Source organism: Argopecten irradians, chromosome 10, assembly GCF_041381155.1.
Source record: "Argopecten irradians isolate NY chromosome 10, Ai_NY, whole genome shotgun sequence".
Taxonomy (NCBI): domain Eukaryota; kingdom Metazoa; phylum Mollusca; class Bivalvia; order Pectinida; family Pectinidae; genus Argopecten; species Argopecten irradians.
In genome coordinates this window covers 18,777,968-18,802,536 of record NC_091143.1, presented here as the reverse complement: position 1 = coordinate 18,802,536, position 24,569 = coordinate 18,777,968, and the positions used below count along the sequence as shown (strand labels likewise).

Sequence of the window (24,569 nt, the reverse complement as noted above, 5' to 3'; positions counted from 1 at the left end):
TGCAAAAAATTAAAACCTAAAAATAGCAAAAGGCACTACTAGACCATAAGACCAATGTGTGTATGAAGTTTCATGGAAATGTCTCTACTGGTTTTAGAGTTATGCTCCGGAAACCATTCGTATGGACTGACGGACAGACAAACGGACGGACGGACGGAACCCATTTGTATATCCCCCGCCAACTTCATTGGGCGGGGCATAATTACTTTTTGAAAATAATATTTTGTATTAATTTGTTCCCATACAGGTCTTATTATTTTTCAATTTTTGAGTTCCCTAGGCAGTTATTGAATCAAATACATCACTTTCTAGATTCCTGTAATTTTCTCTATCACATCTTGGTTAATGACTTAAATGTTAATGTAGCCAGATGTCACACAAATTCAAGTCATTACAGTACAATACATTTCACTTGACCTTGATCACTGTGACCTTGATAATGGGTAAAGGAGCTTGGAAAAGATTGTCCTAAATCATTGACAGGACAAATACTGTATAGTTGCTTTTATTCTTGGGGGAATGAAATTTGTTATAATCATGGACAAGATCATATCCGCGATTCATTTTGTGAAATTCAGTACACGCAAATAACATGGAAAGAATTATAAGTAAGATTACTTGTATCACTAAATACTGTTAACAAATTCGCAAACATTTCAACCCACAAATTAGTATAATTGAGCAGTTCCTAATTTTTTCCTTGTGAATTTAAATAACTACCAGGTATACAGTGAGGCAAATTTCATAACTCATCAGACTGTATGTGAGACTTTGATGCCCAGCAAAATGGTCCAACTTCACTCCATATAAAGCCTGAATGTAGGTTTAGAAGTTCTATAATTTGGCTCAAAAAGTTGTAAAACATAATTTCCAAGAAAAAACCTCTTTTGTTAACGTTTATTGACAAATAAATAATCCCCATCACATGCATCAACTTCTGATGCACGGAAATATAAATAATTTCCAGCTACATTATTCTTAACAAATTGTTTAGAAGCATATATGTATCACAGCCATTGTTAGATCACTTGTAAAAGTAAAATAATTTGTTGTGTTAAACGAAGCACGGATCCTTACAGTACACATTATCAGTCAAGTATTTTCAATACTTATTATTCATGTGTTTTTTTTTAATGTAGGGGAAGTAACTTGTACAGTACCGCCACAGTGGTATACACACTAATTCAATACCAATCTTGTAAGTAGGGTAAACATAATGATTTTTAATCCATATTTCCCTCAAACTGATATTGTCATCTTCACACAAGTAACCCACAATATAGCCTTATAACAATATAAAAGTTCTGTTTTGCTGCTATACTTTCTCCTCATCACTTTGTACTGCTGCCAATATTGGAGAACCAGCTTGATAGTTCAGACATACTGCCAAGTTTATTGTAGAAAGAACTTGTCATATCAGAGCTGGAACTTGGCTGTGGGAGAACTGCCGCGGCTTTCTCTGTCAAGGAATCTCCACCCGCCATCACCCCCTGTAAACAGAAAAAGTAACAAATCAATATTGATGTTTTCTGTAATGCACTTCAAAATCACTCATATGGTAACATACCACCTTAATCACCAAACTGAGCTCATCACCTAAAACGTATTTAGATGAAAATGCAATAGGGCTCATAAAGATTACCAGGTAAGTGCTTTTTTGAATGTTTTGAAGAAATAGCAAAGCTTAATCCTAACATTATTCAGAACAAGAGGCCCATGGGCCTTAACAATCATCTGAAAATCATTTCAACAAATTATAACAGGAGGGAGGGAAAACAAATATTTGGTGAAATAGAAACCGAAACAACGGTCTTGGGCAGAGTCACTATACAAAATCTTTTCCCATTCTCAAAAGAATGTTTTATAAAATTTGGCTAAAATTTATTGATGCGTTTATGACTACAAGCTGTTTCAAAACAAATTCCTTATCTTGTACTATTGCGGTCCCATGTCTCCTGCTCCAGAGGAATCACATCATATCATTTATACAAAACCTGTTCTCCTTCCCCCAAAGATGTTTCTGACCAAATTTGGTTAATATCCAATAAGAACTTTATGACTAGTAGCGTGTTGAAGGAATTTTCCTCTATTTCCCCTATTGAGACCCTTCGGGTCAGATGACCTTAACACATAACATTACTTGGGATAACTTTAGATTGACAATTTTTCAACTTGTTGAGGATACTCAATATATCAGTCAGTCAGTGAAAGCAGAAATGTGTAAAAAGTACAAATGATGTAGAGATGGTAAACAGCAGATACCCCAAATCTAGATAGAAGACTACACATGATGGCTTTAAGTGTAACATTTCTGAATTCTGTAGATTGCCAGCATCCATGTAACTTGATGGCAGTGTGTATGGCTAGTGTTCAGAAGTACTAGATTCAAAGTGTGATCTGGCAATGCATTTTTCTAATCCTGCTTCTGATACATTTGGTATCTGCAAATAATGAACATTGTTTCTAATGAAGAGAATATTTGACAAGAGGATAAGTGGTCCTTACTTGTGTTTTAATCTTTGGGATGTTGCAATAGGTAGAGCATCCAGTTATACTAGTTATCAGAGGTTCCAGTTTCGAACCTCAGAATTACCATGCATTTTTTCTTACTCACTTACATAAGTTGTCAACCAATTTACTTACCCTATGTAGAGACTGTGACAGTATTGGAGATGACAAGTTTGGGTTACTGGGCAGTGTACTCAGTATAATTCTGGTTACTTAACCTGTGTAGAGACTGTGACAGTATTGGAGATGACAAGTTTGGGTTACTGGGCAGTGTACTCAGTATAATTCTGGTTACTTAACCTGTGTAGAGACTGTGACAGTATTGGAGATGACAAGTTTGGGTTACTGGGCAGTGTACTCAGTATAATTCTGGTTACTTAACCTGTGTAGAGACTGTGACAGTATTGGAGATGACAAGTTTGGGTTACTGGGCAGTGTACTCAGTATAATTCTGGTTACTTACCCTGTGTAGAGACTGTGACAGTATTGGAGATGACAAGTTTGGGTTACTGGGCTGTGTACTCAGTATAATTCTGGTTACTTACCCTGTGTAGAGACTGTGACGGTATTGGAGATGACAGGTTTGGGTTAGGGGCTGTGTGCTCAGTATAATTCTGGTTACTTACCCTGTGTAGAGACTGTGACAGTATTGGAGATGACAAGTTTGGGTAACTGGGCTGTGTACTCAGTATAATTCTGGTTACTTACCCTGTGTAGAGACTGTGACAGTATTGGAGATGGCAGGGTTGGGTTGCTGGGCTGGGTACTCAGTATAAATCCGGTTACTTATCCTATGTAGAGACTATGACAGTATTGGAGATGGCAGGGTTGGGTTACTGGGCTAGCGCTGTGTACCCAATGCAGGTCAGAGAAATCACTATATTTGGAAATAAACACGCAATCATGTGATCACTAGTTACCCATAATACAACTTCATATTTCGGCCAATGGCATGAATGAGGTATAAGCATGTGACTCGTTTTACTACGTTGTTACTACAACACTATGGTGTTTTGTACCATTTGGGGGAATATCCCCCGCGGATCGTGGTTTCATTTCCAAAGTTGGGAAACAGATTGAATTATATAAATATATATTTGCAATGGCCGTGTACTATTAATATTGGTTCAATCTTTAGGATGAAAATCCTCCCGGGACGTGATTTTACCTCCAAAGTCGGGAAACCACATTGATTTCATAAATATATATTTGCATTTATCTTTACACCGAAGCGTTTGTTATATTAAGGCATAACGAATTTGTAATCACAGCTTTCATGTATACACATACATGTATGTATATGAATAACAGTTACACGTGTTAATCAAGTTTGAGAAAACTACCCTCGAAACTATATATTACCATATTTATTCATATGGATTTTGTAATTATCTTTTATGACTGTTTAAAAAGTAATACTTTGAAAAAAAATGGCACGCAACATGTGGATGATATAACTTTTATTACTGATATTGTCGATACTGAATGCTTTTATACAATTTTAAATCATATTCACGATATGCATCCCTAATAATTCAACTTTTACTGCACATGTGAGGACAAATGAACACGTATACATGTTCCTGGATTTAAGGAATAGATGTTTATTTTGTTGAGGTTATGAGGGTATAATGATAATGATAATTACATAAAATTTACATGGGCTCCATTATCATTATACCCCCATAATTATATTTACAGTTTTTCAAGTAAATGAATATTATTTTTTCCCGCGGCAGTTGCATATTTTTTTTATTAAAATACCCATATTTTTTCTCTCCCGTCATCGTCAACGAATTCGATTGAACAGCTGATTGGAATCGAGTCATTCATATGGTCCCGCCAAAAGTGGGGTGATGACCTCACGTTGCTACGCCATCGACTATTCACGTAACAATAGAATCGCCGCGCGTGTTGTGCTAACATTATACACCGATAATGATAATACTAGAAAGCATGGTTATTGAGCCCATGTCAGTGCAAACTGTAAATATTATGTTATAACATGTGTGCATAATCAGAAGTCACGTTAAACATGAAAATCGAGGTCTCACGATATCTTACGTCGCACGTGCACCATACCTACGTGAGAAAGGTGAGTAGATTTACAGAATGAAAAGAGAGAATGTAAGGAAGGCAACGACACCACTGCTCTTGTTCTTTCTTGTCGAGGTACGCGAGTATACATGTGCATGTACATTTACATGTAAATGTATCAAAATGTGATGATTCTAAATAAAAAGGCAAACAATTGAAGGTAGATATATATGTGTTGATTCTTTTGCTAATGCAAAATCAAAGCAATTCTGATATTCTTCAAAGAAATAATTTACTCTGTTGATTGCTATTTATACAAAATCCATGCTAAAAATGGATGTGTACCCACAGAAATCTTAGTCAATCTGGTCTCGATTTCGGAGGTAAAATCACTTCCCGGGGGGATTTTCACTCTCTATGTTAAGATATCAAACTTAATTGTTTAACACGTGCACTTTGAACTGTTATTTATATGCATACATACATACATTTTGGTATATGTACATAATACATGAAAGCCGTAATAACAAATTCGTTAGGCCTTTGCATAAGAAACGCTTCGGTGAAAAGATAGATGCAAATATATATTTATGAAATTCAATGTGGTTCCCGACTTTCGAGATATAATCACGTCTCGGGAGGATTTCACCCAAAGATTGAACCAATAATAATTATACATGGCCATTAAAACCGTAATAAAAAAATCGTTATGCCTTTATATACAAAACGCTTCGGTGAAAAGATAAATGCAAATATATATTTATAAAATTCAATCTGTCTCCCAACTTTGGAAATGAAACCACGATCCGCGGGGGGATATTCCCCCAAATGGTACAAAACACGTGTTTTCTGTAGTAAAAACGTAGTAAAACGAGTCACGTGCTTATACCTCATTCATGCCATTGGCCGAAATATGAAGTTGTATTATGGGTAACTAGTGATCACATGATTGCGTGTTTATTTCCAAATATAGTGATTTCTCTGACCTGCAATGGTAGTAGTATAAATCTGGTGACTTACTCTGTGTAGAGACTATGACAGTATTGGAGATGGCAGGGTTAGGTTACTGGGCTGTGTACCCAATGGTAGTAGTATAAATCCGGTTACTTACCCTGTGTAGAGACTGTGACAGTATTGGAGATGGCAGGGTTGGGTTACTGGGCTGTGTACTCAGTATAAATCCGGTTACTTATCCTATGTAGAGACTGTGACAGTATTGGAGATGGCAAGTTTGGGTTACTGGGCTAGCGCTGTGTACCCAATGGTAGTAGTATAAATCTGGTGACTTACTCTGTGTAGAGACTATGACAGTATTGGAGATGGCAGGGTTGGGTTACTGGGCTGTGTACTCAATGGTAGTAGTATAAGTCCGGTTACTTACCCTGTGTAGAGACTGTGACAGTATTGGAGATGGCAGGGTTGGGTTACTGCGCTGTGTTTACCTTACTTACCCTGTGTAGAGACTGTGACAGTATTGGAGATGAAAGGGTTGGGTTACTTGGCTGTATACGCAGTATAGATATGGTTACTTACCCTGTGCAGAGACGGATGGGTTGGGCTACTGGGATGTGTACACCTTACTTACCCTATGTAGAGACTGTGACAGTATTGGAGATGGCAGGGTTGGATTACTAGGCTGTGTACTCAATGGTAGTAGTATAAATCTGTTCTGACATGTGGTCAGTGGGAGAACGTTGTGCTGTTCCTGATGAGCACTCTGGAGACCTCGAGCACTGCTGAACATCCCTAACTTGTCCAGACTTGTCAACGCTCCATACAGCACCTACAAGTAGTGTGGTTCACAACAGTAAGAAAGGGGCGTCATTTTTAAGCCTAAATCATAAAATGGGGAGGTGTATAATATTCATCCCATTGTGTCCTGTTCTAATGTCATATGGAGGTGTCATATGGAGGCTTGACCAATTTTATCTGACAGACTTTTCATATTTCTTCTACTCCTGTGGTCTTTGCTTTGTTTTTGTTTTAAAGTAATTCAGTTTTTACAGCAAACAAAGCCTATGACTTCAAAGACTAAATTTGTTGCTCAACTTTCTTAATGAGATTTTTTTTTTTAAATATTTGGGATTGAATTCTGGGGACAGAAATTTGAAGAAAGTCAGTTTGTCTATAGATTTTTGGGTACTTTCCTTTTAAAAAGGACAGACAGGCCTCCTTCCAAAGAAGCATGACTCTAGACATTTTATCTTGGTGAGATACTGTTAATAGGAAGGATGGCACTGCTCAGGAAGTGACAATCCACTCACAATATAGGAACAAGAAATGTAAGAGACACTCACCATTGACCGTTGTGTTTGTTTAGTCAGGTGAGACTGGATGTAAGGGGAAAAAACATCAAGGTCAAAAGGGTCAACCTTCTCCTCTAGCCTCTCTATCACTCGCTTTGACCGCTGCTGGTACAGCTTACTTTCCTGAATAACATAAACCACTATCTTATATCCATTGGACTCCAATAAACAAGTCTCATTCAAATAAATTCTGGAAATCTATATATCTAATCATGTATACAATGTGTAATATCCATGTAATAGTATATTGTCACAAAAAAGTCTTTGTTTCAAATGTAACAAGTCGGCATGGCAATAGATAATTGTTTTTTAAACAAACCTCTTGGAAATATTTCTCATTGCCCTATAAGATATGAAAGGTATGACTTAATGGAGATAAACTTATTGTTACTACCTGCTGGTCATCTTTCCTGGGTATAATCCGAACTACAAATCTGACATCATACAACAGCTGCAGCGCCATCTGTTGTGACAGAGACAGGTGATTTCCCGTCTTTTTCTTCCTACAGGCATTGAGTAGTTCCTCGTAACCAGTCAGGATCCCATTAGAAACATTCACCACAAGGTCCTCCACAACTTTCCTGTTAATGTTAAACGTCATCTCAGAAAAATGTTTTTAAATAATACAATGTATGCACTGAACTCCATTGTAATCAAATTATATTTGTGAAAGTTTATCTCCACAAATTTAAAGGCCCATTATTTATATTGACATGAAGTCACGACGTAAAGTTAAGTTACAATAACTAATATCAATGATCATGTTTGATTACTGATATTTGTCATGTTTTTGAAAATTGAAATATCAACATTGCTATTCTTACCTAATTTTAATGCTCTGTAGATAATATGTTGATGTTGAGGATTATTTTGCTTTATGATCTATTTAAACCAGGGTCATTACTTATTGGGTATTAATGTTTCTGGATGAGGAGGTGAAGGAAAGGCATAGTTATATCTACCCATAGAAAAACTACCTGGTAGTGACCTTTGGTCAGTACCTGGCAACTAACTCGAACAAAAGTTGGAAAACTATAGCTACATGGAGGTAAATTCACCACACAACCACCAAGGCCCATGCTCAAGTTTTACATCAATATGAGGCATGGTGAATATTTATTTTTGTTATTTACTTGTTTTGTTGCCATCACTGCACACAATAGATGAGAACTTTCAAAGAGTGTGTATAGCTTCTACAAGTTTGTCACTGGTAAGACCAGGCATGAGGTAATCGTAATTATGTAATCTAATCGAATGTAATTAATTACATTTTCACAAGTAATCGACAGTAATCAGTAATTGAAGGCTATTTCGATTACTTGTAATCGTGTGCTTACTTACCTGTGTATGGTGTGTGCTCCCACTTTGTTAATCTCCCGACACAGGCTGAATAACAGATCCTGTATATACCACGACGCCTGTAATGGAAATAAAAAAAATATTGTATGTGTTCAGTTTTAACAAAGGCACATTTTGGTTTAAGGAAATGGCAAAAATTACAGTTTAGTACACTCATAATTAAGAGCGAAGCTCTAAAATACAAAATGCTGAACTAAGATTGCTGTTGAAATATTCATGTTAATGACATTCATATGGTTTACTTTGATTGCACCTAATTAAGTTAAATACAGACTCTGTATATTTCTACTGGGGTTTTATAAGTGAATGTCCTATGAACAGCCAGGGCCGTGTAAGGACGTGCCAGGTTTATTGCTGGAGGAAAGCCGGAGTACCAAGAGAAAAACCACCAACCAGCGGTCAGTATCTAGCAATTGCCCCATATTTGATTTGAACTTGCGACCCAGATGTGGAGGGCTTGTGGTTATATGTAGAGAGATCTTAACTATTTGGCCACAGCGGTAAAACAAGCCTAAAATGTCAGCAACATTTCTGTTGTTGTTAAATAAGCCCATCTAATTACCTGCATTGGAATCCGAATCTTTGAGCTCACATTTTTCCCACTTTCTGTTTCTTCTTGGATGTTCACTTCATCCCACCTCTGTACAAACAGAAAACTGGATGATCAATATATGGAATGATTTACAAAACCTCCCAAGCCAACTCATGGTAATAGTAGTTAGCAAAATGTAAAATCAATATTGTATGGTTTTGACAAAGACATTACCATATTTGACTGCCTTTTTCTGGAAATTAGTCATTTGGTGGGAGGTGCCTTATTTTTTGGGAGGATTGTTATTTGCGGTTAAATATGGTAAAGATTGCTGTCACCACCATTGCCTCTGATCATGTATCAATATTGTTACCATACTTTCCCACCCGAAAAAATTGTTTAGAAAATCAAGGACTGAATTAAACCTTTTCATCTTAAAAACATGATGTTAAAGTTTCTATTTGACAACTCAGGAATCCCTAAGGAGGAGAGGAGACGACAATACTCACTGTACATGTAGATACTGCGTCCTTGCCTTGTGGATTGCTGATGCAGGTTTTGAAATCCTCCAATACTGCTGCGGACAGATACTCTACCCAAATTCTACAAACAGAAATTTTGAAATATATATGAATTTCTCCTTTAAATAATGATATCTTAAACTTTGTTTAAAAGTGAGTTGAATTAAAATTTTAACACAAAATTTGAGATCTAGAGAAAACATTATTAATAGTTATCTATTCTCCCAGACTGTCACCATGCTGGCACTGGTTTGTGACATGAAGAAGAAAACAGTCCCATAATAAGCTGTCATGTTCCTACCTGTAACTACATACCTTAAACCAACTTTCTTTCATAGCTACTAAATTTTGTGATTTCCATTTCAAAACAGGTTCATGAAAATTTACATTTGCGGATTTAAAAACATGCTAATTCCTATCAAAATAGATAATGTAGATATTTAGTTGTGAATATAAATTTTTGTTAATGAACTTGGTTCGCAAAAATTTGCACGCAAAATTTGTAAATCGCTTGTAAAAGAAATTTGGTTTAAAGTACACAGTAACGTGTACTAACCTGTATGCTCCTCTGTGACACTGGGATAATCTTTCTTTGACTTGTAACCATAAAGGATCTTCAGAAACCTTTGTCCCATGCTTGCTGCTCTTCATTTGTGATCTTAAAACAAAAGTTAAATTATGTTATGCTCCACCCCTGACAAATGGTATTTTTTTCACTATCAAAAACAGGCGCAGACGATTTAGTATTTTTCTTCAGTTACAAAAGTTACTTACTTTACACCATTATCACCATTAAAAAGTTTGAGCTTATAATTTTACTTCAAGTTAAAATATTTGTATTCCGAAAAAATTCCATGGCACTATATTCTATATGAAATGAAGTACTGATTGCCCATGCATCAGAGGCGAAACAAATTATTTTATATCATTTTTCTGTGTTAATGAGGCATATATATACACGATTAAACACCGTTTATTGAACAAACACCGTTTGCAAATGATGAATATCATTTATGCTCTATCAGCGATGGATCATCTTTAAGTTTGCATTTTGTTTTCAGAAAAATTTGCATTAATATTCCTTTTTTTTGTAACAAAAACTTATATGGTTTTTTTAAGTGTCAGGGACATTAAAAATATATACTATTTGTTCTATTTAGAAATTAGATTCTTTTCTTTCAAATAGAGAGTAAATATACGTTAATGATTTGTACATACTTGAGAAGGTCAAGTTTGTCTTGTGTTGTCTGTCCCACAATGCAATGTTTTAAGGATGGTGCAAGCTCTGACAGCGCTCCACAAAATCTTCCAACCAGCAGAATTCTACAAATAATGAAGTTATTTACCTTCACTAAAACATTATAAATTCCAACAATGCTGGGCTTGATAATTTCATGAGAAAGCTTCTCATGAAAGGAATTACAAGTACATGTATACATGTTCATATTATAGCCCAAATAGAAATGTTCCACATATCAACACAAATACATGTATCAACTTGACCACATTTTGTTTCTGGTCTGATTCAGCTTGTTAAATTTCTTCAGTAATTAATAGTTTCGACATATTCTATTAATGAATTGTCCATGGAATAAAGAAATCTTGTAATATCTGATATATTGCACCTACTTGTTGATTGTAATCTGATTGGTTGTTTTGTCTGGTATTTCAAGAGATAATTTCCATAATTCAAGTTGCTCATCCACATAGGTTAAAAGTCTGCAAGAGGAAAACGACAGAACATGAAGTCAGGCATGCTTGTATTTGATTACAAATCTAAGAAAGACACAACATATGTCATCCTTAATAATTTTAATAGCTGTAATTTATAATTATAATTATGAGAGCTGGGTCAGAGATACCAATAGATAAAATTTCAGATACATAAAACCAGAGTAGAAAAATAACTACAATTGCCATAGTAGGTTATAGTTAAGATGTAATATAGTGCATGCACACAAGTTAATATTCTACTTACTCCTCAACACATCTGTGACAAGTGACCTTGAGATGGTCAAGAAGGTCAGCAGCATCACCATAACGATTAAATGGTGCGTCTGTCTGTGTGTCTTTGTCATCACCAGGCTGAATGTAGTGTCGACAATCCTCTATTAGAGTAAGGAGTTTGTCGTCATAGTTACGACATAGGCTACAAATATAAATATATTATCATATATATGAAACAGGCTACACATATTAATGGTATATCATCATAGTTATGACACTGCATCATAGGCTACAGGTATACATATTTTACTGACAAAATACAACACATGTTGGTATCAGGAGTGACCTATCAACTGATGTCGGGTTCAGTAGCTACTGTGATTGATGAGAGAGCCGATCCGCAATACAGTAATTAGACAATTGAAGTTTGTAATCTCGGCAATGATTGGTTGGGAAAGCTCCGTGGGAGTGGCTACGATACGAAGAACAATTGTGACCTTTCACGAGAGACTTCATTCAGAAAATAGCAACAACATAAAACACTGCCACATCTTATCAAACAAACTACCTTTATAGAAGTCTCAATCACAACAGTCTTTTTCATAGTAAACAAATTTACACAAATCCAAATTTCTCCAACAGATTTGGAAGAAATTAATCTTCCATTTCTATGATAGCATTTGTAACTGTGAATTCAGTGAAGCCCTATGTTAGCTGTGGGTTTTTCTGTAATATTCCGTGACATTACATCCGGAGACTGATATTTATATAACAAACTAAAACCTGGCTGCAACAATGTAGCTCTGAACGACAGACGGAGGATTTCTGAAAGATGGTCGTCATCAGAGCTACGGTTCCGTCCCATTGACCGTAGTATTGCAAAACATACAGCATTAAAAATGATACAATTCATGTGTGTCATGCAAATTTGCAATTAAATTCAACAATGCCAACATTTCTAAAATAAACTGATTATCCTTTTTCCCACCTTCATGTCTAGATTATGTTTGTAAGCACATTTCGACTAGCATCTCCAACATGGTTCACTAGGCCGCCATGATGTTTTTCATTACTTTACCATATTTTGAATATCCGACAAAAAATTTTTTACTATGAAAGATGATTTCACAGATTTTTTAACTTGAGTTTGAAAAATTATTTAGGGTAAAATCCAAATAATACTGGTATTTATTAAGTGTCATAATGTTTATTCTGAGTTTGTTGACTTTTTACCTGTTGATTGTTTCATTTCGTCATGGTACTTAAAAAGAATTATGTGTGTGTTGCGTTTGCCTTGGATTTTGCCACTAACAATTGACAAAACATTCTAATCGGCAAATTTGTTGTATGAAAATTGATTATAGTTGTTAGTACAATAAATTTACAAACAGGTATTATCTGAGAAATGTATTTGTATCCATGGATCACATCAGGGCTTGCAGCACTAATCGGACTTAAGTAAACTGCAGAGCAAGGTAACATATGGCCCGCCTTTCAGTCGCCGCGATAGCCAATGAGAGACTCCGTTACTTATGGCGCCGAGTACTTCACAGCATCATTCACCTGCTGTGTGACCTACTGAGCCAGAGAGCGAGCGATAATCAGCGATCATCAGCGATTACATCAGTGACATCCCCAACACCTGTTGTATTTTGACGGTAATGATATAGAATATGTGGATGTGGCGCAGTGGTTTAAGCCACATGTATGTACGTGATTAGGCAATCAAGTGTTGTAGATTGTTAGTTCAAGGCCAGAATAGGGTAAGGTCGTAAAATTGTTTTCATTCTTCACTTGTGGTTTCTGAGGTATTATTTCATTGTTATAGATACAATACAGGATATTCGTATACAGAGCACAAAGGCTAAATTTCCTATCTTGAACTATTCAATTTCAAGAGTAATCTTGATCTATTTCAAGTTGGATTTTAAAGCTGAAATTTCCTATCTTGCTCATAGCAGATTAATTTAATAAACAAACTTGGCCAGAAATCAGCTGAGGCTTTACAATATTTGGTGACCCATGGGTAGAGTACCCCTATCCTTCATAACCACATATAATACAAATTTACATTCTTTATTACCTCTGAATGACGGGAGTAAAGGCCTTAGCCTTCATCAGTAGTCCACTGGGAGTCTGTTCACTTGTGGTGCGAGTACTGGCCGTCACCCAGGCCATATTGGCCCGTATATCCCCGGCCCCCTCACACCAGATGTACTTAGACAGGTCCACTTCCAACTCACTGCTCCTGTAACACAAATATGGCGAGGTCAGAGTATGTCACATTATGATAATGTAAAGCTACTTATCATTGCATCATTTAGAGACAGTATGTTTTTGACTCCCTAAAATCAGATTTGACTCTTGGGGTTGAAGCACATGTCTATTTGTCATAGGTTTTCACTCTTCAGATTTCTAAGAAATGATGATTTGACTTCTGAATTTGCTAAAAGACATGGGTCAACTAGTACTGGATGCCTTCTTTAATAGGTCCACATCAAATTGATTTCGCATTTTCCATAGTTTCAATTTTTTCCCCACAATTTTGACACATATAGCGTTACTCTACCAATATATGGTGGAGACTTTTTTGCAGCAATTAATTTTCACAATTTCAAACAACCAACAAAAATGATTTACATGTGAAAATGATTTGGTATGTACAGTCGAGAATGTCTTATGTGACTTTCTAAGGGACCATTACAAAAAAGTCAGATAAGACAGGGAGTCACTTAAGACAATCCAACCGCAACATTACTGTTTGGAAATCTATAGTTAATTGTCTTTAAATACATTCTTGTTTATCAGTATATCAATTAATCTGATTTTCTTTTAAATAAATCAAAAATTAAATATAATTATAAATTTTTAGAAAAAAAATTTTTTTATATAAAAATTCATTTAGCAATACATGTAATACAAGCAGATGCACCTTTTTTGAAATAAAAAAAATCATTTAGTTATAAATACAAGCAGACATATGTATATTGATATTTGGGTTTAAAGTGTGTTTGAGACGAGAATTATATCTGGAAGGGGTGTAATTCTGGATTAAAAATCCATTTTTTTTTCTATTTAGAAAAATATTTGATTACCATAGTTTTAACAGACACAAGGAAAAAAACCCACAAAATCAGATTTGTCCTAAAATGACCACTACAAAACAATTGCAGATGTTGTGTAGATGAATAAAGAGTACTTTTGTAGAGGTAATATTTTAAAGCCTGTGCTTTATTTTGCTAAATTTTACAAATCTACTGTACACCGCTACATAATGGCGGCCATTACCGAAGCCCAAGTCAGTCGTGTACATTTGTCTTTACAAGACTGACTGGTATTAGGAGAAACGTTTCTGTTTCAAGAAAAGATAGGGTTGCTGACTTCAGGATGCCAGTTCTTACTCATATCAAGGAGTAAAATTATGTTTGGTCGTAAATGTCACGTACAAAACGAAAAGAGAGTCACCCATGCCAAGCCATAGATGATACGGAAGGCAAAATAAAACATGCCAATTTATTTATTGTGTACCGTTATTTATTGTCAATGCTACCATTGTTTATTAAGGAGAAATATCTGGATGGTACCTGACCTATTTAATAGTTTTGAAGCCCAATATTGTGGAAAAAATGATCTTTCATGATCCGTCAAAACTGGTTACACGGTAATGTACTCTAATCGTAATCAACAGTCAATGTTTACATTTGTAGTTCGATGTTCACACCTCTTTATCGATCATAATTGGGCCGCAGGCGAATGAAAAGTCGCTCAAGACCTTTCATAGTTTTGGGGTTGTAAAAACACGGTCTCTTGTCACGTAAGACAGGAAGTCGCTGAAAACAGACCCATTATATAGCAAATTACGTTGAGGGGTCTAAAGTAAGGTCACATAAGACAGTGAGTCGCTACATACAGAGGGTTGCTCAGACAGTCTCGACTGTAGTATATTATATAACATCAAAAGGTTGGTAAAGGTCATCAATAACAGAGGGTACATCATTAATTTTCTTACCCATCCTCTATACTTCCGATCTCCATGACCAGTTTTGAAACTTGACGTTTTGTCAATTCAGTCGCTGTGTCCAGTTGATACTTCATCAATGCCTACAGAAAATCAATGTATGATATAACCTGAACCTAGACAGGAAACTATAACTACACAGCATAATTACATTTGTAAAACTGTTGATATTACTTGACCATTTTTTTGAACACTGGCATTTGTACTTAATAACAATATCTGATCTTGACACTGCACAATTTACATATATTTGTTATATTGATAAAATCTTAATCCTTTTTCAGAAAAGATAGACCTGATCTTTTTAGTGCTGAAAGACCTTGACATATGACAACGATTAAACGTAACCTAAGCATTTGCTGACCTTGACCTTGTAAAATGTAAACTGACCTTCACTCTATCCAAGAATAGGGCCCAGAGGAAGTCGTCCCAGCTGGAGAGTTTCCTGTTGAGTATACGAGAACACACACCCTGCCAGTCGGCCATGCTGTCATCCTCGGACAGAAGTTCCCACACAGCATCACGGATATCAGCCAGCCTCTTGACAGTGTTTACAAAACCAAGCAGCTTACCAACACCATGTTTCACATCCCGGATACACCTATGGGAAAAATGACTTGTTTTATTAAAGGATTTATTTCAACTGAACACCTCAATTTTACACTTGGAAAAAAGATAACTAGTTTGCAAACTTCATGTCCATTAATTTGTTATGTATAAACTTTTATTGCTTTGTGGTTGTTGTGGAAAGCTGACATTTTATATATTCAGTAATCACTGATAACATAAATTTTAGCAATGAATAAAATGTAGACAAGAATATTTAATATCATATACTAATACCAGTAAATGTCAGTAAAATTTCTTTAAGTGAGGTTTTTTTTATGCTTTGCTGTGGTAGCAAATAGTCTAGCAAAAACAATATCAGAACTGATACTGAAATTGTCTGTAAGTAATGTTGCATGTACATTTCTCCTTATATCAACCAGCAAGGTTGGACTTTGATAACATTTTGTCATCCTTCCTTTGTACTTCATGATGGATACATAAAGATAATAAAACATACGTATCAATCCACTGTTGGCAGTTGTCCTGTAGATACTGTACAGACACTGGGGTGGCATGAGACCTCAGAGTGGGACAAAAGTCTGGAGAAAACATTTAAACAACATAAAATATGTAAAACAAATAATAAACAAACACATTACATCATGGCTACTGAGATTCGGTAATGTGTCAGAAGGACTCTATTCATAAAAGTCTGAAAAAAAGTTTCTATGATCTAACACAGTCAAAACTTATTCAAGCTTTGAATTATCGACATTTGATCAGTTTAGGATATGCCAACATAAAGTTACTGCTAAATTAAAAAGTCTAAAAATGAAGAGAATGTTTTATCATCACAAAATTTTATTGATAAGTTATTTGCAAAGCAGATAGCTTGAATCAGCAAAATTTAGTATATGCTATGCAAGATGCATGACACAATGTATTAAATTCAATAACATTGAATAATCATATTCAGAGTAATTAATATCACAAAAATAAGATTCAATGTCAGGCATAAACCTTTCTCCTAATATCTAAAAACATACATACCCAGTACAGAGGATGGCAGACTTTTCAATGAGGAAGACTGATGGAAGTCCAGGAGTCCTGATTCTGAGAATTCAAAGTAAAAAAAAGTTTAAATTGACAACATAACTACATTATGTAAACAAACAGACTTAGAGGCAAACCTCATAACTCCATGATATGTACATACATATGCCATTCTGCCAAATGTGTTTATTTCTTTGAGGTTTTTTTTGCAGCATACATAAATACATCAACATGTACCTGCATTATACTATTTTCTGAGGTTTACAGTAACCAACTGTTTTAGAGGGAGATTGAATGTTAATAACAATATTATTGTTTTTAAATGTCCAATTAATAAAGCTTTGACCATTTAAGAAATACCATCATAACATACTTTTGATCATTACCTGGAGTTTGGGAACTGTTTGTGTGTACATTTCTTTGTGAAAGCAGAGCTACTGTACTACACCTATTTTCTTTAAAGTACATATGTACTACAATGTACCTTAATGAAGAATACAACTGATACCTCTTGCAAAGCTGCTCATTTGGCAACTACAGTGGAACCTCCCAAAACCGAACCTTCTCAAAACCGATCACCTCTAGAAACCGAACATGGATGTCATGTACGGAATGAATTCCTCTTTATTAATAGTATATAAAACTTCCCAAAACCGATCCCTCCCAATTCCGAATACCGGACCGATTTTGAGATCGGAATAGTCAAATGTAACTAAAATACACTTCTGAAAACCGGCCTTACCTGAGCGACACCGATAGATTGCATTGAGGTCAGATCAACTGACCGTGAAATACACACGTACCTGTACCATAGTTGTTGCATGCCATGTCCTTGGGCATGTATACAGATGTGAAGGCTATAGGTACACGGTAATTATACCCCAGATGGTGGTGTAATTATTTAATCATGTCTATTGTTTAGATATCTAACGAAGGTCTACCATGTGCACGCGGTTTCTTTACTGAAGGAAAACAAGCAGAGCTAGTTATAAAGAGAAAGTTTCGTATTCAAATCACACGTTTTTTTTTAATTTACATATGTAGTTGTCGGATAACGTAAATTATCTGTATGAAGAAGCCAAAGCCATGTATTGTTTTAGAAAATGACTATGGCATATAATGACCGGCATCGACTGATCATCGTGTAATTAGACCATATAATTTGATTCTTGACGTAACTAACTAACTAAACTACGTTTATAAGCGGTAACAAAGTCAAGTTTGCTGTAATCCATTCCTTTTAAAGGTATTATTCTCTCTTTTGTAATAACATTCACATTAACAGTCAATATCGGTCGGTTTTAACGAACACTAGGCATACCTGCGGTGCACTAAGCTTAGTGTAAAAAACGACTTCTGATCGATTAAATCCGGATCGTGATGATCGGTATTCGGTTCACTTCTCCAAACCGAACCCTCTCTAAACCGGCCGAAATTATATGCACCAACCATGATCGGTTTCGGAAGGTTCCACTGTATTATCATTTTACGAACAACTGCTATAAGCCAGGGGACATAACTCAAAGGCACTACAACAGTAAACTAAAACTGTAAGCTCTACAACAACTGGGTACAAACTGTATTGACAAAGTCAGGATGTTTTTGTTTCCTCACCATGTTGCTTCTGGGATGTAACTGTGGTCAAGATGGTCACCAATAAGTTACTGGACACTAGAAGAGACAGAAAACCCATGTAAAATGTGTATTTATGATACAATTTAATAATCACATTTTAACATTATACGATATTTAAATAATAAAGATACATGTGAAAATTGAGAGATTTGTTAATAGCCCCTCAAAAAATTGTCAAATTCTTGAAAATGACCTATGTATTTTTTTCAATCAAAATGAAGCAAGTGAGCTATGGAACTGAACCAATCAGACAACTGAGTTAATGTACCTTCCATGTTGGTGTTGTCTCCCTGGTAAAAAACACTGTGTATCTGGTGTATTGTTGTCGTGATGAGTTTTACAACAGTACAGACCTGGTCCTTTACTCCTTCTGTCTGGTTTGGATGGAATAACTGCTGTACTGCTGTCTATAATATTCAAAAGAGTAAGCCATCAATACAACATTCAGATTATAACAAATTATTTTATAAATCAATTATCAAAATAATTTGTCCTTATTCAGAGAATAAGAAAGTGGCTATAAAAACATAGATGCAACAATTAGAGGCCATGTCAGCAATTTTGGATGCATGCCAATTATCTTGAGGCCATCTTGGATTCTTCACCCAGAGAAAAATTGAAATCTGTGCAACTTGACATCATATTGATTTTAAAAGAGAATTTCAATGGCGTTTACAATTTATGCAAACAGAAATTCATTGACTATTTGTCTTTGAACTGTTTCTTGTTTAAATTAGTAGAAACATATTTCAGAACAGCCTATATGAACTTACCGTCCTAGCTAGTAGGAACTCATTGAAGACCTGTCTTGGTGTGCTGTCTTCCAACAGGATAATGCTACACAGACACTCTGCTATCTTCTACAGAGGACAAAAGTTCTCAGTCATTAACTTATACTATATTCAACCTTAAATGACTGTAATACAGATTATCTGTGGCTTTGACTGCAATTCTCTAAGAGTCTTCTGTTCTTTCGAAAAATATATGAAAAATATAAAATAAAATAAAATGAAAAAGTCAAATTTTTTGAAAATAAAATGCAGTGGGATAACTCCCACAGCCTTAATTCAAATTCTCATTATCTTTGCAGGAACATTCCAGTGAAAAGCATTTCAATAATATTAACTTGTGTATTAGTTTTGGAGATACTTCTACAACACATCAGTGATGAAGTTTACTGAAATATGTACCCGATCTGTGATGGCAGACTCCTTCAGCATCGCACGACTCCCCTAGAACATAACAATGAACAGTAGCTTCAATTATCTTAACTTACTTTAATATGAAATAAAAGGAAATAAAAGGATACTACTTTGAATTTCTTAACTTAAATTTATAAGGCAACATGTACTTCAGATAAATTAGTCTACAATTTCAATGGTATTCAAGGTCTTTTAGAATTTGATTTGGAGGAATTGGACAACTTTCTCAACATACACCAAACACATAACAAGAATACAAACTCATTCATTTGAGTGAAAGTACAGAGTTATCAAACCCGTCAATATTTATGTGCTGTCACACAAAGGACATGAAGTCTAACCAGTAGAATTGTAGCCCTGAAATGACTGATGGCCGCCCACTGACGATTTAGGACCGGGAACCTGTGAAGGAGGTCTGGGGACTTTTGGGAGTCCAGCTGGAGACTGGTATGGATATGTCGGGATAACAGATAATGTCTGGTAGCTGTCAGGTAATCTCCACTGTCCAGGGCACTCCAGATCTATCATTAAAATCAACAACATTCATGGACTTAATCAATAAAAGAATCTACAATGTATATAATATCTAAAATCAAAATATTAGAAAGAACTTGTATATAAAGCGTTTTTATGGTATTGGAACATTTTCATGTTTCTCTTGTTAAATAATTGACTATTGTTGCAGCCTTTCAGCTAGTAAATTTTAAGATTTTCATTACTACGGTACCTTTTCTGGCATATCCAACAGTAGCTTGATCTGCATAGCTATGCTATGGAACTTCAACTCTTGCTTCCTCCTATTTAATACAGAATTCAAAATTGTATTGGCTAGATATACAGGTAGTGCATTCAGTATCAGTGTAGTATCATGAATTGTGAAAATATGACTTTGCCTTGTCACAGCTTGTTTTGTGTAAATAATGTACCATAGCTCTATTGATGTTTTTTTTAAAATAATACAAGCATCTTAAACAATCCCACCTTTGTCCTTTGGTAATTGTAAATCTGTAATATTTTGATGTGATTTTTTGGGATGTCACAATGACCCAAAGTTAGCTATAATGGCACTAACCTATGACAAATCATACTTTACCAACACTATACTTACCGTTGGTCAAGGCCCTTGTTGGACCTATTATGGCACTAACCAATGATAAATCACACTTTACCAGCAATACACTTACTGTTGGTCAAGGTCCTTGTTGGACCTATTATGGAAGGAGGTACCCCTCACCATGTGGTTCTGGTTTAGTTCTTTACATATCTTGTCTATACGGGCAATAGACTTCATTACCTATGAACGAGTATAAAAATCAGGTAATATGTATAAACAGCAGATCTAAATACCATTATATTTCAATATACAGTGATACCTACTGAATGTGTTACTATAACATTTACATTCAATGCCTCATGTTTTACTTCCCAAAATGCAATTAAGATTCCGATTTCATGAATATGAAAAATATGGCACGTATAACTTTAATCATTATCATTTAAGACTTGTATGGTATTCAATAACAGTGGTATATATTATACAATGTGATGTATTATACAATGTGATGGGCAGTGCCAGCTCAGCATTGTTACATAATAAACATCAATGAATAACACAACTTTTTCAGTGTCCAAGCTTTAGAACGTTTGAACAAGTATAAAGATTGATTATCACAGTATAGAATTAAATATATATGAGTTGTTTGATGTACCGTTGACTTACATTTTGTGCACTAGTCTTCATTTCTGTGATGGTATCTGCAGCCTCTATCAGATCTCGGTATCTTTCACTGTGAACAATTTTGTTTTAGTCAATAATTCATAAATCATCAAAAATAAACTTGCAAAAAATTAGCTACGATAGAATGAAAAGTAAACTTTACAGTATGAAAATAAGTTTGGGCATCAGCTGTTTATAATTATCAGTATGTATCACACTTATCTTAAGTGTGGGAGAGTATTGATTAATATGAGTTACAAAAGATAGATCATCTAAAAAGTACAATATCAATGAGTTAAAAATTAATTAACATATCATGTCATTCTTAATTAGTTTAAACATACCCAACCATTGTTCTCAAATCTTCCTTCTTTCTCTCAATATCAGTTCTATAAAAACAAAGACAAATTATTCTTTTGGTGTAATCATTATATTTTAATTTAATTTGTCTGATAAAATTAAGCTTAATTTTTAAAGACCAACTAAACATAATTAGTTATATAAATATAAGAATAAGGACTTCTTGATATGGTAGTATCTGCAGGTATAGGAATTAATTCTCCCTAAATTTTGACAAATACCTTTCAGCTATAAGGAGAATAAGATATAATTTATTCTTATCAATCTTGAAATGAGATTTAACTTATAGCTTGGTCTTTTGTTTTGTTTTTAAAAATGCAAATATATTTCCACATAGGCATTATTATTATTGTAGCCAAAATGATTTATATTTAATTTGCATTTTTTTCAGATTCTTTATAGAGTACATACCTGGTCTTCTTTTCAATTTCCCTGATTTCATCAATGGTAAACTTTTCAAACAGTATGTTTGTGTCAGTTTCATGAACAGGTAACGCTGGAAACATAATTATATAGATATGATAATTCCAGGGCTCTACAATATCATTTTTTCAAATCCACTTGGCTGAAACCCAAATGCACTATATGTATATATACTTGTCCAATGTTTTAACCACTGACTTGAAGAGAAAATTGTTATGTTTGCATAATGTCATAATAATACTATTGAAATAATTAATTACTCTTAAAAACGGTGTCAAATCAGCTGTCTTTATCATTATGAATTGTTCATTGATTATTATTTTATTGCACATCACTTTTCACTTCCTATCCCATCAAGGCTGCATTCTTTTTCTCAACAGATACATTACAGTGATTTTTCAGGGAATTTAGGGAAAAACATTTTTGATACAAATGGGGGGTTTAGCATTGGGAATGGGGTCGTTTACCGACCCCACCGACCCCAGTTATATAAGGAGAAAAATCACTGCATTAAGGTTCTTTTTTTTCAGTTTTGACATCGACAATGAAGCCATATTTTGTCAAATCCATTCCAATATACACAGTATATGCCATTTCAGGTCTTACAATAGAGCGATTTCAAGTCTTACAATAGAGACACTCTTACATACAAATGCAACAGCTATCCAGATTTTCTTAATTGGAACACATCTGGTTTTTACCTAACGTACCAGTAACGCACCTGCGGGAAATCATTGTAGGCCTATTTTTCAATAGACTATTTTGAAGTCATATTTCATTGAAAATACAACATGAATAACTCTTGATTTCTGTAAGACAGGCATTTTTATCTTTTAAAACGTTAACTTGTCTAGCATTTCTGAAAAATTAGTTTCAGCTAAAATTCACTTGTCTGAGCAGGCAAGTGTGTATCACAATGTACTTGTCCGATAGAGATTTGTACTGCTACGGATCAAGTCGAACAAATGTAGTTGTCAAGCCCTGAATTCATGCAAAATTTTTAAGTTGTGTGATCATTCTACATTTTTTTTTATATAACAATAAAATTTGAAATCATATTCACTGCCATAATTCTACAAGTGCATGGCACATGTTGATCTTTGTCCTTTTCACTTATATATCTAGACATTTACAGTACAAATAATAGAACATAGCTAGGTGGCAGCATTATAAATCACTGCACAGTACTGTTTGATTTGATTAGTTTAACGTCCTATTAACAGCCAGGGTCATTTAAGGACATGCCAGGTTTGTTGGTGGAGGAAAGCCGGAGAACCCGGAGAAAAACCACCGACCAGCGGTCAGTACCTGGCAACTGCCCCACATGGGATTCGAACAGAGGTGGAGGGCATGTGGTAGTATGTCAGTACATCTTAACCACTTGGCCACCGCGGCTCTACTCCAATAATGTTAGAGGTATAGCACAACGAAACACTTTTGGAACATTACGTCGTGTCTAACCTCTAACTTCCGATAGGCCATTTACCCGATACTGAGGGTAACATTTTCAAAGTTTGGATTGTGACAATAAAAAAAATTTAAATCATATTTAAATCATTATCAATGTCAAATACCTACCTCTTTTTCATAAATCAACAAGGTTTTTGACAAAATCAGCCGTAAAATCTATCAAAAACAAATATTTACATCTCCTAACGTAAACTATCATGACCCAGACAAAACTTCATGATGAAAGCGATCTGGCCGGTAAATAGAAAAAACAAATTGCAAAGTCCCCAAAACGCTTGATTTTCCTTTACTTTTACTTGCATTCTGCCCGCTTGAATTCACGTTCCGTTTTTTGTAGTAACCAGGCGCAATATTTAAAACTAGGTCAAAATGTTACGGAAGGGATTCATCAATTCTAATCTGCTATAATACTATTTTATGAGGCCTCAAGTTATGGTTTTCCTATATAAATGGGATAATTTATACCTAAACTGTAAAAACACATCAATGTTATCACTGTTAGAGCTATAAATATTGATATTATTGCACTTTTCATTTCGCCTTCATTTGACATTGGAAGCTACATCAAAGAAATAACCCTTCGGAAATGAGAGTCAACAGTCAGCAAAATAACGTCCGATAAAAAAACGGCTGACCAGTTGACTCTCATGTTATGGGAGTACCGCGGCCCCAGTATACTAATACTACTACAAGACACAAGTATGTATATGGAAGACCTAATATTTTACAAGGAGAATGGAAAATCTATATATATATTATAACAAGGACATAGTCATTCAGATCCCCCGCCAATGGAGATATCAAAGCTGAAGTAAGTTTGATTGTGGAGACTTATGTGTATGAAAAAAAAACAGGAAAAAGGAAGTTGAGCTAAAGAAAGATGGAGTATAATTCAAGTACATTTAATTGTAGAGCGGGGCTGCAATTGTTGA

General features: G+C 35.0%; 1 protein-coding gene across 1 annotated transcript; it reads right to left on the bottom strand.

The window, feature by feature from the left end:
- Positions 1–882: 882 nt before the first annotated feature.
- On the bottom strand, positions 883–22,302 carry LOC138333324 (conserved oligomeric Golgi complex subunit 1-like). Its single transcript, XM_069281629.1, has 26 exons — positions 22,156–22,302; positions 21,729–21,773; positions 21,388–21,454; positions 20,852–20,961; positions 20,395–20,464; positions 20,009–20,188; positions 19,656–19,697; positions 19,239–19,325; positions 18,734–18,872; positions 18,445–18,501; positions 16,828–16,890; positions 16,295–16,376; positions 15,619–15,829; positions 15,220–15,311; positions 13,294–13,458; positions 11,242–11,412; positions 10,893–10,982; positions 10,482–10,586; positions 9,820–9,921; positions 9,252–9,345; positions 8,773–8,850; positions 8,193–8,269; positions 7,246–7,432; positions 6,843–6,974; positions 6,131–6,328; positions 883–1,490 (listed from the first exon to the last, which is right to left on the bottom strand). Exons 1-26 carry the CDS (start codon positions 22,248–22,250, stop codon positions 1,332–1,334), a joined length of 2,898 nt encoding a protein of 965 aa, XP_069137730.1. The 5' UTR covers positions 22,251–22,302; the 3' UTR covers positions 883–1,331.
- Between the last annotated feature and the right edge of the window lie 2,267 nt (positions 22,303–24,569).

What these genes read in the sequence shown, in the direction of transcription:
- LOC138333324 (XM_069281629.1), bottom strand. Translation starts at nt 22,250, where the DNA reads ATGTTTCCAGCGTTACCTGTTCATGAAACTGACACAAACATACTGTTT. An exon ending in ATCGGAAGTATAGAGGATGG is followed by an intron (nt 13,459 to 15,219) that starts GTAAGAAAATTA and finishes TTTGTGTTACAG; the next exon opens with GAGCAGTGAGTTGGAAGTGG. An exon ending in TGTCACAGTCTCTACATAGG is followed by an intron (nt 1,491 to 6,130) that starts GTAAGTAAGGTG and finishes TTCTGTTTACAG; the next exon opens with GGGGTGATGGCGGGTGGAGA.